At 37.2% G+C, this 13920-nt stretch overlaps 5 protein-coding genes and 1 long non-coding RNA gene across 8 annotated transcripts in view; 3 read left to right on the top strand and 3 right to left on the bottom strand.

Annotated features, from left to right (window-relative positions):
- Positions 1-1617, top strand: part of LOC109852140 (trypsin 3A1-like) — a 7053-nt gene extending 5436 nt beyond the window's left edge. Inside the window, exons 3-6 of one of the 2 annotated variants that reach the window (XM_020423018.1) lie at positions 72-249; positions 410-544; positions 642-773; positions 1082-1617. In XM_020423018.1, coding sequence (XP_020278607.1) covers positions 72-249; positions 410-544; positions 642-773; positions 1082-1342 — 706 coding nt within the window. In that variant the 3' untranslated portion in view covers positions 1343-1617. Of the gene's footprint in view, positions 1-71; positions 250-409; positions 545-641; positions 870-1081 lie in introns of those variants that run through there. The other variant, XM_020423019.1, reaches the window with a different exon arrangement.
- The window catches only part of LOC109852143, a 4607-nt gene extending 2727 nt beyond the window's left edge, over positions 1-1880 (bottom strand). The window contains exons 1-2 of the long non-coding RNA XR_002249969.1: positions 1794-1880; positions 660-913 (exon numbers count right to left, since the gene is read on the bottom strand). This is a non-coding gene — a long non-coding RNA (uncharacterized LOC109852143). The remainder of the gene's footprint in view (positions 1-659; positions 914-1793) is intronic.
- LOC109852139 (probable chitinase 2) lies at positions 1863-4937 on the top strand. The gene is made up of 8 exons (XM_020423017.1): positions 1863-2345; positions 2661-2861; positions 3067-3226; positions 3515-3611; positions 3704-3907; positions 3986-4180; positions 4371-4496; positions 4578-4937. Exons 1-8 carry the CDS (start codon positions 2282-2284, stop codon positions 4815-4817), a joined length of 1287 nt encoding a protein of 428 aa, XP_020278606.1. The 5' UTR covers positions 1863-2281; the 3' UTR covers positions 4818-4937.
- A 427-nt stretch (positions 4938-5364) lies between these two features.
- LOC109852142 (40S ribosomal protein S12) lies at positions 5365-6698 on the top strand. Its single transcript, XM_020423020.1, has 4 exons — positions 5365-5487; positions 5931-6065; positions 6150-6354; positions 6600-6698. Exons 1-4 carry the CDS (start codon positions 5471-5473, stop codon positions 6666-6668), a joined length of 426 nt encoding a protein of 141 aa, XP_020278609.1. The 5' UTR covers positions 5365-5470; the 3' UTR covers positions 6669-6698.
- A 9-nt stretch (positions 6699-6707) lies between these two features.
- Positions 6708-8932, bottom strand: LOC109852138 (zinc finger MYND domain-containing protein 10). 2 transcript variants are annotated; one of them, XM_020423015.1, is made up of 8 exons: positions 8698-8932; positions 8513-8621; positions 8098-8390; positions 7790-7998; positions 7528-7697; positions 7327-7470; positions 6982-7214; positions 6708-6914 (listed from the first exon to the last, which is right to left on the bottom strand). In XM_020423015.1, exons 1-8 carry the CDS (start codon positions 8799-8801, stop codon positions 6848-6850), a joined length of 1329 nt encoding a protein of 442 aa, XP_020278604.1. In that variant the 5' UTR covers positions 8802-8932; the 3' UTR covers positions 6708-6847. The 2 variants fall into 2 exon arrangements, with proteins under 2 accessions (XP_020278604.1, XP_020278605.1); XM_020423016.1 differs by having other exon boundaries at positions 6709-6914; positions 8716-8932.
- Positions 8933-9897: 965 nt separating this feature from the next.
- Positions 9898-13860, bottom strand: LOC109852111. Its single transcript, XM_020422958.1, has 3 exons — positions 13713-13860; positions 12489-13598; positions 9898-12205 (listed from the first exon to the last, which is right to left on the bottom strand). Exons 2-3 carry the CDS (start codon positions 13383-13385, stop codon positions 10271-10273), a joined length of 2832 nt encoding a protein of 943 aa, XP_020278547.1. The 5' UTR covers positions 13386-13598; positions 13713-13860; the 3' UTR covers positions 9898-10270.
- Between the last annotated feature and the right edge of the window lie 60 nt (positions 13861-13920).

Below are 13920 nucleotides of genomic sequence, written 5' to 3'. Positions count from 1 at the left end.
TACCGTGTAAAGAAAAAAAAAAAAAAAAAAAAAACAAAGTTACACATCATTAAACTCGTTGTTGTTCAAAGACCGTTGCTCGACGGCACGTGGATAGCGGAGAACCCAAGACAGTACTACGTGATCGCCGGCGCAACGTACGTGTATTTACCAAGCTGGGGTTCCATGCAAATAGAATTGATAGACAAGACATTGCCGCACGCGGAGTTTCGATTCTCGGACATGCAAAACGATATTGGATTGTTCAGGGTGACTATTTATTGCCGTGTATATAATTCTGTGTCGATAATAATAATAAAAAAAAAAAAAAAAGAGAAAAAAAAACAAAAAAAGAAAATCAACCTTGTGCAACGACCACACGAGGCCATTTTGCACACTTCTCCACTCCTCGCGTCCGCTCCCTTTGCAGCTGAAGAGGCCTCTTCCTAAAAGCGCGCACATCCAATACGTCACGATTCCCTCGCAATACATTGCGAATCTGTTCGATGTGTACACGCGGGATTGTCACGCGGTAGGATGGGGTCGACACATACCTGACTCGAACGTAAGTCTCCACCAGGTGATACAAGAGTATTGCAATAAGAATATTACGCAAAAGTATATTACGGTAAAAAAATATTTTACGACTTTTATTATGTTAGCAAGGAAGTGGTACGTACTTGCGTCACGTTCGGATTCCATTGGTTCGTCCCGAAGACTGTCCTATGCCAAATGTGCACAGAGAAAAACAATTATGCGCAGGCGTCCAGGAAGGTGGTCGCGACGCTTGTCAGGTTTGAATCGAAAGTTCTCCGTAACTTTAGAGCTTTCCCTCACAAAAGTTTCTCGAGCTTTAAAAGCTTTTCTCAATAGTTCGAGCCCTCGAGCTTTTAAAGCTTTTCTCAATATATAGTTCGAGTTTTTCCGTTTATCTCTAAAAAATAAAGAAAAAAAATGCATCATACATAATGTATTGTCCTATTTATATCCTTGACTAAATATAGTTCCACACAAATATGTACGAGAGAATATATGATCACACTCCTATATATTTTATATAAAATTTCTCTCATGTGTGTTCTTCTTTATACATTTTTTTTAGGGCGATAGCGGCGGGCCGTTGGTGTGCAACGGAACGCAGGTCGCTATTGTTTCCTGGGGCATGGGATGTGCCGTTCCGAATTCTCCAGGTGTTTATTCGCGCGTGGATTTTTATCTGAAATGGATAAACGAGACCCTTGTTCGAAATGGAGCTTCAAAATACTCAGCGTTGCAGCACGGTGACGCCGGTTATCTCAACGCCGTATTGGCCGTACTTATCAGTGTAACGTATTATTTCTCACATTGCAAAAATATAAGATAAAGCAAAATATAATCAGTTAAAGTGTTATCACTTATATCGCATACATTTTAATAGACTTATATTGTACACGTTTAAAATAGAAATGATTAAGTTCGCTAAAGACTTTGTGTGTGTGTCTTAAATAAGAGATATATATTACACTCTTCTAGTGAGATCAAGGATTTTCGCAATCCTATGGATTGTATCGTTGCTTTATAAATAGTTTGTATAAATTATTATATTTGTTTTAAACTATTACTTCTAAGTATACACTAGAAAAAGTGTCTATGAAAAATATTTCCGATACGCGTCTTTTTTCCTCAAGAAAATGTCCACGAAAGAATTTACAGAACAAAGAAATAATACACTACTCGCGTCAATGTGTATGTGTGTATGTAACTGGTTCTAAATGCATCTTTCTCGCGGTCATTCGCTTCCTTGTTTCTCGCTCGAGAAACAGTTACCTACCTACCGGTGAAAGTGATGGTGTCTGGGCTCTCTCTCTCTCCTCGACGTATACGCGTGTACATTTGACTCCCAACATCAGTTCACAGCTCGCAGCCCGAACGAATCGATGTTTCTTCTGCGTTGGTATTTCATCTAAATGTCAGAAAATATTCGAATTATTTAGGAAAAACGATTTTAGCAACTGTTGTTTCGATTTATTAGAAAAGTGCGAATTTTATCTTCGGAGAAAGGAGTGACTGATATCGGTTTTGTTATTAGTGAGATAAAAATAAGTCGGAAATCAGCGATAAAATGCATGAGAGGATCAGCTTCTGTTGATAACGCAATATAAAATATCGTTTGCGTTATTCATGCGGTTTTATTGCGTTATTAATGAAAAACGTGTGAACAATAAACAGCGTCAGTGTATGTCATCGTTGCTATAAAATAAAACTACAATTTGTCAGATACAGTTATAGTAGCCGCACTGAGAAAAACGTTTAACGCGCGACGATGTCTTTCGCCGACGTGGCATTTCTGCTTGCAATTTTAAGTTTTGGAATCTGCAATGTTCACGGTGAGTCCGCGTGTGTAAACACCTACATCTCCTCTATTTGTAACTAACATATATACATATATAGTGCATATGTACATATACAATGTCTGATGGTGTGCAAAATATCACGTTCTTGCGCATCGCGTCCGCCTACGTTTAACAAGCGAAAGTAAAAACCGGCACGTCGAAGACGTGACATTTTCGCAAGGAATTCGCATTGAATTCTGAAATGTTTGACGCGCGCACACACGCACACACACACAATGACCAAACATTCGATTAGCATTTAAAAGGACATTTGACTTTCGCAGTGATTTTTTTGTTCGTTTGTTTTAGCGCTGTCCAAACCAAAACATAACAAAGTCGTTACTTGCTACGTCGCATCGTGGGCAGTCTACAGGGTGGGCGATGGCGCGTTTACTTTAGAAAATCTACGCCCGGAATTATGCACACACTTGATTTACGCTTTCGCCGGCTTGAACACATCGAGTTGGACGATCAAAAGTCTCGATCCCTGGAATGACATAGAGAAAGATGGTAATTGAGAATCAAGTTTAAATTACAAGAGAGAGAGAACTTGATTAAACGTATGATCTGTCGTAAACAACATTTATCTACTTTATTGAAATTGCCGAGAAAATTTCATTTCTAATTTTTATTGCCTTTAAATTTGATTGCCTCACGCTAGAGCTCATATGTTTCTAATCAATCGAAATTCATAAACATATCCTGATGACTGTAGGGAAAGGTAATTACAAAAAGATGACAGATCTCCGCAAAAAAGGTCTCAAAGTATTGCTCGGCATCGGCGGATGGAACGAAGGCAGCGGAAACTATTCAATAATGGCTTCGTCGCCGGATCGTAGGAGAACTTTCATCGATAGCACCGTCAAGTTTCTCAAGTGCGTTCACCTCTCGCGACACCTCGTTTTAACGATTATTGTTTTTAAAATTTTTCCACAGAGCGATTTATATACTTACATCTTGTTATATTCTGATTGTTTTGGTAACTTCAATGATTTATACAAATAATAATTAATAATTTTATAATTTTAAAATCTAAAACAGATTATAATTTAAAGTATTGAAGATAAAAAATACATTTTATTTTTAAACGTGTTAATTTTATCTATAAATAATTAATACATCAATAATTTTACGGTTTCTTTTTTTTTACGAAAAATCAACAGTACGTACGGATTCAACGGATTGGACTTTGATTGGGAATTTCCCGGACAACGCGGAGGTACTCCCGGTGACAAACAAAGTTTTGTTAGTCTCGTGAAGGTATACATGTGTTCTTTCTGCATATGCGCGCGTGTAAGAAAATTTGCATCATACGCGAGAGAGAATACAAAGCTATCTGTTACACAATATAGGAGTTAAGAGATGCCTTTAAGAGTAACTTATTGCTGACGGCGGCTGTAAGCGCGGTCAAGAACACTATCGACGTGGCCTACGATATTCCTGAACTTTCCAAATATCTTGATTACATCCACGTGATGGCGTACGACTATCACGGTTTGTGGGATAGAAAGGTTTTGCCCAATTCACCGTTGCGAAGCAATGATGGATTAAGTGTGGTAAGAAGTGCTCGTTTTGTTGATTAAATATATGATTGTTCGCACACAGTGATTTATATCTTCATAACGTGTTTTTAGGAAGACACTATTACATATCTGCTGCAAAAAGGTGTTCCAACCAAGAAGCTGGTTTTGGGACTGGCAATGTATGGAAGAACGTTCATTCTGACAAAGGTGCCAGAATCAAACGTAGATCCGATAGGTCTAACCAGTTTGGAAACCTCATTCAAAGGACCTTACACGTCCGAAGAAGGATTTATGGGATTCAATGAGGTATACATTTGTTGAAACATTTCTTTCTATTTACATCGTGCTATTTGTAAACAGAGAGGTGAAAGTTTCATCCAAAAGTTTCACATAAAGTCTCTCGACAAGTCACGGCTGTTTTTCGCGTCACATTTAATCACACTTGCGATTAATCATCTTGTACGCGGTAATCTCCGAAGTGTTAAATTCTGTGCAGATTTGCGAAACATTGTCGCGGTCGCAAGATTGGACGAACGGGTGGGACAACTACAGCAGTACAGCGTATGCGATTAAAACGGATCACGTTGTGGTTTACGACAACGTTAAAGCGATTGTGGCCAAGGTATTTTTGCAACAAGTTTGTCTTTTTTTTTTTTTTGTATTATAACTTTTAAGAAGATACAGACGTTGCTTTTCGTATCAGATGGAATACGTGAAGAAGAAAGACTTGGCGGGTGTTATGATCTGGAGCATCGACATGGACGATTTCAGGGGCAATTGCGAGACGCTTCACGGAGTCAATTATCCACTAATGAGAGCCATTAATGAAACTCTGCACGAGACCAACAATACGGGAACTCCCAACAAATCCATCAAAGTTTCCTCGAATATAGAGTTCGTGTTATTGATCGCGACAAGTCTTTTTTTCTTAATTATTAAATAATCTACAAGATTGGAAATAACAGAAGTGTTTTACAGATCTCTTTATAGATCCGTTCCTTTTATCTATATTTAGTAAGTTATATAAAGGTAATGTAATATAAAGGTACAATATTAATATTTACTTTTATACCTCTAAACAGAATGTGTGCACATTCCCTACACCCATCTCCCGACATTTACTCTTCAAAAATTTATCTCTCGACTTACCCGCGTACATAAATTGCGTTTGTTTTGGGCGCTCACACGCTATGATGTCAATCCGGACTGATGTACAACGACATTAAAGCGCGTACATAAGCATTCAAAGTGAATCCGCAAGTCACAACATTTCGAAGCGTGATTTGGACCGATGACCAATGACTGCTGGAATTATAGTTAGATGCGTTGCGCATGCGCGAAAAAGGCGTCCAATCTATATAGCAATACTGACCTAAGCCGAAGCGCGTGGCGAATTTTTCTTTCGATCAATGGCTTGAGAATAGGTGAGTAAAGAGTCGTAATCTGCGATAGAGAAAACTAATTAAATAACAATTAAAATTCAATGATTTGTTTTCACAGGTCGTATTTTTGTATAAAGGAATAAAATTATATTTTTTCAACCGAAGATAAAAAGCCTCTTGTATATATTTCTAACTTTTTTAATAACCAGACAACATGTCGGACGTGGAAAAGTAAGTTATTGAATTTCCAGATATCTGTATAACACTCGAAATATATCGTTAAAGCATAATCGTAATGCAGAATCAACGTAAATCACGATTATCTATCAAATGTTGAATTTTATTAACATAAGCGTATGATTGGAGATTCGATTCCAACTGCCTCGACTTCAACTTTTTGTTCTTGGTATAAGTATGTATAATATGTACTTGGTATACGTGCTTATACCGTGGTTTTGTTTTACTTGTTATATCTAATGATACATTAGAGGTGCTTTCTATTTGTTGAGATGTGTTGATTTGAGTTAGCTGAAGTCAGTAATTCCATATGGAAAGCACTTATTTGTGCAAACTCATATCAGAAGAAAGGTTTATAACAACTTGAGTCATTAAATAGAAAGCACTCAGCATATTACAAAAATATGCCAGAGTAAGTAAGTTTAGTTTTGATACAGTGATGATGTATCGTCTGCCGTGGCAGTTAGTGGTAATATGGACGTTAACACGGCGTTGCAAGAAGTCCTAAAAAATTCTCTTATTCACGATGGTGTAGTACACGGTCTTCATGAAGCTGCCAAGGCACTAGACAAGTAAGATAAAGTATAAAAACAAAAATTAAAATATCAATTATACAACAAAATCAATATGACAATAAATGTCTTCTTCTGTTGTAGAAGACAAGCAATGCTTTGCGTATTGGCAGACAATTGTGATGAACCTATGTATAAAAAGTTGGTACAAGCGTTATGTAATGAACATCAAATACCTCTGATAAAAGTAGATAACAATAAAAAATTAGGCGAATGGGCAGGACTATGTAAAATTGATAGTGCGGGCAAAGCGCGTAAAGTAGTTGGTTGCTCCTGTGTTGTTATAAAGGTAAGCTGTATAAAAAATATTAGTTTATTTGTTTGTTTTGTCAACATCCTAATATTTGACAAATGCACTAAAGAGAGGAAAATAAGAACTGTAAAATTATATGATGATATATTTGGGCTCCCTCTACTGAGAGAACCCGTAAACAAACCATGCTGTCAACACGCCCGTCTGAACGTTAGAAACTTTATCACAATTAATCTAATTTTATTATTTCAATATTTGTGATATACATTTATTCCTTTTAGGATTTCGGTGAGGATACACCAGCGAAAGATGTTCTTCTAGAATATTTGAAACAAAATGCTGTACATTAAGAAACTTTTTAATAAAACACTTTAAAAATATTTGTTTTTGGAATTTTTTATAATTTTATCGGTTTCTTTCTGAGGTACGTATATAACAGTTAGTTTACACTGTTGTTAAAAAAAAAAACACCGAGTGCTAACTAGATGTATGTTGTGTCTATTAATTTTTATTTATTATTCTATGTCTATCATTCAGTTTTTGTAATCATGTTGCAAATGTCTTTGTGTTTCTCCCAGTCTTTCACTTGACATTGCCTATGAGAAATTTTATATTTATTTTTCATTGCATTGTAATCTTACATGTTTTTGAAATATTACTCACCTACTACAATACCAAGTTTCTTTACACTTGGAACATCGATTCTTAGACACTTTTTGGCACAAAGAACATTTTTTTGTTTCTAAACGATCCAACTTCTCCAAATCGTAAATATCGCTTAAAATCTGCGCGGCATCTTTAATGTAATTTGTATCTACCGTGAGTAGATACTTGGACTGATGTCTAGCGAGTTTTTTCCATTTTTTGTGAAATTTTTCTAAAATGGATGATTTTATCTGAAATTTACACACACGTATTTGGCGGTTGCTCTTTTATACGCAAGATTGTAGCGTTGCATTAATAACCATTTTAAGATAACAAAAAGTAATTTAAAAAATAATGACATACTTGTGGTATAACTTCTACTTGAACCTTGCAGATTCTATTCGAAGATGGCCGTGCCGATGACATAGTAACATAAGATAACCATCTCTTGAGGTCTATCAGAGGACAGATTTGATCTAATACGTCTTCGTGTAAATGTCTCTGTAACTGGGTGTAAAAAATTTATTTTTTAAATCAATTAATCGGCATTGGTATTAACAATACCTTTGACAACTGGGTCAGTCTGTGCTCTGTGATCTCATAATGTGAAGAATATTTAGGATTGAGAAGCACTTCTCTCAGAGCAAACCATATCTGTCCTTCTCTCTTATTAATTTTTCCAATATTATTTGCGTCAATTTTTTGCCACTTAGCGTCGTACGTTAAAATTTCACCTGCGCCAAAATTTATTAAGGAAACTCTAATTTACGTGTCTCCCATCATCGTAACGCAACTCGATGGGAATCAGAGAAACGGGGATGATTACCGTTCTCGTTTTCCTTCTTCCACGGTTGTTTTTCTATCAACTGCACAAATAGATAAGGAACATCGTGTGTGGTCAGCACGCGCGAAACAACATAAAGAGGCAAGCTTTCCAAAAATTCTATTATATAGTAAAGAATTGAGATGCATCTCATCCCGATGTCGAATTCGAGTATTTTATGTTTCTTCAGTATTTCTTCCAGGCTCGAATTGCTAGAAAACACATTCGACACCAGTTGACAGATTTAACGTTTAATTTGCATGTTTTTTTTTCTTTTGTTTTTTTAATTTGCTTCATGTGCTTTATCCTACTTGAAATCTTTCGCGTCAAGTCCTTCGTAAATCTCCGTGGTTTTCTCGTCCAAGAGCACGGTCGCACATTGAACGGCATAATCGATGAGATCGATTATCGTGTCGTCCATCGTGTCCGAGCTCTTGCAGTGAAACAATACATTTTCCAACAGCGAAACGGCAATGACTTCGTGATAAAAAACGCTGAACAGCATAAACGTGTTGGACGGCTCGTTGTCGAGGTCAATTAACAGCGGGAACACCTTGTGCTTCCATATGTCAATTTGTATAGCTTCGTATATGAGAACGGGAACCTGAGAACGTAAGATTTGGTAAAACTATATTTGAGAATATATTATGCGTGTTACTGGTATCGCGCAAGAGAATTTTAAAAGAAAACTAAACTGTCGAAAAATTTTTCGAAATTAGCTCTTACTTTTTTTAACGAGATAAAAAATTCCGCGACGCTCTCCTCGCGCAGTTCCGTCACCTCGAGTACACTTTGTTGATTCAACAACGTTAATTTCTTGTGGAAATCCAACCAGCTGGAACACATTGGGTTTAGCCCGCGAGCTGTACGTATATAGCTATACTAGAAACTAAACAAAAAAAAAAAAAAACCTAAGACGAGGCACGCACTCTTTTGTGCCGATATCCTGCAGAGTCGAGACGTTTAAACTTTGTATGTAGGTTTCGATTTCCCACGGCGATACTATGTACTCCATTTTGGTAACATAAAATACTTCTCACAAGTCATAAAAGATTTCGTCGCGAGAGACTTGTATAATCTTTAGAAACAGACCGAAATGTAGACTAATATTTCGATTGTTATTTACCAAACGAGAATCTTTTCTACGTCTCTGTATCCCTGACGACGAACACGTGAGAGAGAGAGAGAGTTTGCTCAATATATAGAACGCTATTCATACATATATACGGTGATTTGCATGGCACATTGCGCCGCATCAAGATCGCAACACGAATATATCGTAGAAAAGGTAGAGAGAATTTTTTTCAAAACACACGCGTACACTGTGTAACAATATAGAAAAATGTATTTGACCTAATTTCTTATATACATTACAATGAGATACAGAAGAAAGTTAACATGTATAATTGTGCTTAAGACACATGTGTGTCTATGTAAAAAAAAAGAAAAATATTAATATATAAATTTGTAATATACGAACTTAATTTTTAAGATAAATGTTTTTTTTTTTTTTTTATATTTTATTTCAGTTGAGTCAAGCGATGTGATGAAAGCGATGAACTACATCTCAATTCAATGATAAACGTACATGTAATAGTCACAAGAGCGAATGTTGTTTGAAACGCTAATAGAGATTACTATTCTTCAAAAAAAAAAAAAAAAAAAATTACATCCGGTCGGTGCCGTTGCGTAAAAATCTTTGGAACGTAAATTTTCCGATCGCGGTGAGTTTCGCTTTACGATTGTCGTTTCCATTTTCTCGTGGCAACAAAGACACGAAAACATCTCGATTCGGAAAAATCATTGCTTCCGTTCCGACAAAAAAATTACGTAACAGCTCTATATAGTCCGTACTTCTTATAAATTATATATATATATGAAAACCGAAATGTAACATATAATAACATATACATATAAAAAAGAGAAAGTGAGAGAGAAACTTATTATAATATTATAAAAATTAAAGTTTAAATTGCAGAGAGAGTATTCGCAAAATCAATCGAGTCCTATCACGAAAGCAAAAACCATACGTGTGTAAAATACTCGTAAAATACTTTACCCTAATTAGGTGTACAATTTTAGACACAAGGAATTGTATCTATATGTATAGGTTTTTTTTTTTTTTTTTTTTTAGACCTTTCTCGTATATGAAAATCAACGAGATGTTGATAATTTTTATATTATATACTTTTTCTCAAGTTACGTGAATGTTGTGTTGTTTCTTAACTTAAGTTTGATTCAAAGTCGAGAAAAATCTTTCTACTAAATCATCGCGGACGGATAAAAATCCGCAGATACGTTGGCAAATCAAAAAAGTAACTAGAAATAGTACGCTAAAACTTTGTCAAATAATAATAATATTCTCTTCGTTAATTTGTCTGTGCTATTTAAAAAAAAATCAATCCATCCTATGTTATTTACACATTATTGTCGCGACGCGCTGTCATAATTCATATAGAGCGTGTACTTTCATAGTCTAATAATCTATATCGAGTTGTCGTTTGTCATATTGTCGTGGTACAGGTTCTGAAATTCGTCAGAAATCAATCGATCTTCCTCATTGAATATCGATCCGTCGTCGGACAAGTCGTGTTCCTCGCTCATAAATATGTACTTAGCTTGAGCATTATTGTCACGTTCCTTTTTGTGAGATTTCTTTATGGAAGTTGTGTGAGACAGTCTGATCAACTTGGCGATATTCGAGTCGTTCGGAGGCGTTGCAACGACGGAGAACTTCAATTCCTTTGAATTTTCACTGCTATTTTCCGCTCGACTCGCCAATGTTTCGCGAATAATAATTCCCTCGCGGTTTTTGTCCGCACTCAATCCACATGTGTTACTGCACGTTCCCGTTTCGGTGTAGCCAATATCGTCTTCCAACGAATGATCTTCGCTCGACGTATCTGCGAAACTGATGTTCTTGATGGTGTAGAGCTGGTTCTTTTCTAAAATCTGCTTTCTGCAAACGCCGCTGCGGTCGAGCTTCTCTTTCTTGTGCGACGCTTTGATAGAGTCGATATTGTGACGTAGCTCCGTCGTCGAACATGTATTCGTCGGAGTCGATGCGCCATTGTTGCGAGTTCGATTTCCGGCATCCGCTAGTACGTCGTTCGAACTGTGTGCTTCCGATTCTCTATTTTTCTCAGACGCGACGCAATGACGCGCCACCGGTGTTGTGCATCTGAAGCAATCGATTTCTTTCGACGTCGCTTCCGTGAGCTTGGTCTTCTCCTGTGACGACGGTTTGTTCGCGCTATTAGCGAGCGGAATCAACGGTCTTCTCTTGATCGGAGTGTAGATCTTAAATTCGTCATCCGCGTCTGTACTCTTCTTGTTGCCATACAAGGACATTCTCAATGATCTCTTTCCCTTCTTGATCAACACGTCGTCAAGAGAATCCGCTAACTGGAGCGACACGTTGTTCCGCGAGGTGTTCGCATCAGCGCTAGTTTCCCCGTCATCTTTCGACCAGTTGCTATTTGTTTTCGAATATTTGTGATGTTTGATCGCGCTGGACTGGACCTTTTCTTTTTTTTCCTTGTCTTTTTTATGTGACTTTTTGATCGAATAAAATTGAGACAGTAAGAGTCTGCTGGAATTCAAAACCTCGGGTGTGACCGGACGACCGGAATTCTGACGAGTCGAAGTTGGAGTTGTGATCGCATTTTTGTCGTTCGCTTCATCTTTGTGACGATCGGTGTCTTCCGACGCTTTATCTATTTCCATTGTCTGATGAAGAATCTGTTTCTGAGATAAAGCTTTTCTTTTTTCATATTTTACCTTTTTGTGCGACTTTTTAATCGATTCCGTGCACACCTGCTTCAAAAGGTTTATGTGATTGTCGGGTGTAGTTGCTGCGTTATTGTCGTCTTGAAAACTAGTTGACTCGCGTTCCGGAGACACCGTTCTTCTTTCACTCGTTGTCGCATTGTTCGCTTTACGTGACGCTTCTTCTTGCGGATACTGAGATTCTTTCTCGGAATTGGTTTTCTCGGACCAGTCACTTTCTTCTTTCTCATCGTCGTAGTTTTGAGTGAGATCTATGTCGCTATCTAGCGAAGTTTTTTCACGTTCAACAACGTCGCGACCAATCAAATCAATATTCTGTATTTTGTCATCTCGCGACTTATCCGATCTGTTTTCATCTGAATCATCTTTACTTAGTGTAGTGTTCTCCGCATCGTGATCCATCAGAAGCGATCTGGTATCATTGAGCCCGCTGTCCTTATAAGTGAGCATCTTCTTAACGACTTTTTTCTTCTTCTGAGTTTCCTTTACGGGAGTCATATTGTAAAAACTATCGCTCGCCTCGTGCGATTCCAACGATTTTGTCGTTGCGTTTGTATGCAGATTTGTATCTGCTATCGAAACCTCCATCTGCCGTGTGGACAATAGATCTTCGAAATAATGCAATTTTTCCTGTTGCAATCAAGAATTTAATATATTAACAATTAGAGAATCAAATTAGAACAACAATTGTTAGAATATTTTAATATATTAAATTAAAAACATATGCAGTCAGAATTTAAAAGTTAAAGCTTCCTTGTCTCTTTACACATTGCAACCATACATATGGCTATTGAGTATCTCACAATATGGCTGTTAAGTATCTTTAATTTATAAATTTAAAATTGATGAGAACAAATGCGAGAAAAAAAAATTAGCTGGAAAGTTATACAATATCGAATAATTTGTGCATTACCTTTTTATGGCTCTTTTTGATGGCGCTCATGGTCTGTGGAATTAACATTATGTTTTCCGGTGTAAGTGACCTATTGTGCTCGTCCTGATTGATGTCATGAGACAACTCCCTGGGTGTGCTAGCAAGTATCACACAGCCGTCAATATTTGACTTACTGAAGGAATTTCTAGGTGTTTCTGCTGTATTTACAAGACCGTCAATCCTTTCCCTGAGTTTACTTCGAAGTTTCAATTTAAATGCTGTTATATCAGCAGTTTTTTCTATCTTGGGAGTTGTGTCGGTCGGTGTGTTCGCTATCTTCCGACTGTGCTGAGGCGTTTGATTCTGATTCTCGTCAATCGATTCTGTAGATGCGATCAACATGCTGGCGGAAGAGTCAGTTGAGCTTGAATCAAGTCTCACTTTATCAGGAAAGAACATGGGCGACAATGAGTCACTGCTAACAGAACTACTGCTTCTCTTTCGCGGACTTGAATTCGGACTAAAATTCAATGATTTTCTTATACTTCTGTGTCTGTGGCCGAGCAAGTTGGAGCTCGAAGTAAGCGCTTTCATTATCTTGGCCGATCTGGATAATTCTCTCGATAATTTATTCGAATTGATTGATTGAAAACTGTTTCCCAAACTTGACTTCGGCGATACAAAAACTGATGCGTCTCCTTTCGAACCGACAATATCACAGGTTGAGAAGTTTCTTGTTTTGTAATAAGATAAGGTTTTCTTTCTTTGTGGAAACGAACGGCTTAACATTCTGGGCGATCCAAATCGTTGTCTGAAATATAAATGTTTTTCTCTCGGCGGAGTCCACTTCATGATTAGCTTGCACTTTGACTCCAACTTGGAAACATTATTGTCTCTGTCCTTCTCTTTTGAACCCGACATCTGTTTTCCCAACATGACTGTATTTCTTGTTCTGTTTATATATAAAACCCTATGTGTCCTCAATACATATATATATATATATATATATATATACGTATATATAAAAAAAAATATATATATATACACACACAAAAAATTTCTCACTGAAGAATGCTGCTTAATTCTTCTATGAAAAATACACAATTCAGCACATGTACGTGTGTGGGCCGCTCTCTTCCGCGCAGGTTCCTGTAAACACAAAAAAAAAAGACTTTTGTTACAGGTGGCACCTTTGTGAGAAATGAATCATAAATTTGCGACAAGTTTGCTTCTCGCGCACAATTATTCGCACACATCACTCACCACGGAGTTCGGAAACGGAAACGCGCTCGAGATGCTAAACCATGAGATTTAGAAAACAAACATCTCGTCTCTCCGCGCAATTATTCTTGAAAGGAAAACGTCTCTCCGAGCACAAACTACGTCGACGGTCTTTGTGGTTATAAAATCTGTCGGGTCGCGGGACATTACGGCCGGTACTCAAAAAACACGATCCTTGAATCTCGTGTTG

Source organism: Pseudomyrmex gracilis, unplaced genomic scaffold (assembly GCF_002006095.1).
Source record: "Pseudomyrmex gracilis isolate BER0280 unplaced genomic scaffold, ASM200609v1 scaffold_24, whole genome shotgun sequence".
NCBI classification, from domain to species: Eukaryota; Metazoa; Arthropoda; class Insecta; order Hymenoptera; family Formicidae; genus Pseudomyrmex; species Pseudomyrmex gracilis.
The sequence above is the reverse complement of the archived record's forward strand: the minus strand, read 5'-3'. Positions and strand labels throughout refer to the sequence as shown.

Excerpts from the sequence above, each read along its gene's own strand:
- LOC109852139 (XM_020423017.1), top strand. The coding sequence starts at position 2,282 with ATGTCTTTCGCCGACGTGGCATTTCTGCTTGCAATTTTAAGTTTTGGA. Across the intron at positions 2,862-3,066 it reads GAATGACATAGAGAAAGATG|GGAAAGGTAATTACAAAAAG; the intron begins GTAATTGAGAAT and ends TGATGACTGTAG. Across the intron at positions 3,227-3,514 it reads AGCACCGTCAAGTTTCTCAA|TACGTACGGATTCAACGGAT; the intron begins GTGCGTTCACCT and ends AAAAATCAACAG.
- LOC109852142 (XM_020423020.1), top strand. Across the intron at positions 6,066-6,149 it reads GCTGCCAAGGCACTAGACAA|AAGACAAGCAATGCTTTGCG; the intron begins GTAAGATAAAGT and ends CTTCTGTTGTAG. Across the intron at positions 6,355-6,599 it reads GCTCCTGTGTTGTTATAAAG|GATTTCGGTGAGGATACACC; the intron begins GTAAGCTGTATA and ends TATTCCTTTTAG.
- LOC109852138 (XM_020423015.1), bottom strand. The coding sequence starts at position 8,801 with ATGGAGTACATAGTATCGCCGTGGGAAATCGAAACCTACATACAAAGT. Across the intron at positions 8,622-8,697 it reads GAGTGCGTGCCTCGTCTTAG|CTGGTTGGATTTCCACAAGA; the intron begins GTTTTTTTTTTT and ends AATGTGTTCCAG. Across the intron at positions 7,471-7,527 it reads GACTGACCCAGTTGTCAAAG|TTACAGAGACATTTACACGA; the intron begins GTATTGTTAATA and ends TTTTACACCCAG.
- LOC109852111 (XM_020422958.1), bottom strand. The coding sequence starts at position 13,385 with ATGTTGGGAAAACAGATGTCGGGTTCAAAAGAGAAGGACAGAGACAAT. Across the intron at positions 12,206-12,488 it reads TCAAAAAGAGCCATAAAAAG|GAAAAATTGCATTATTTCGA; the intron begins GTAATGCACAAA and ends TGATTGCAACAG.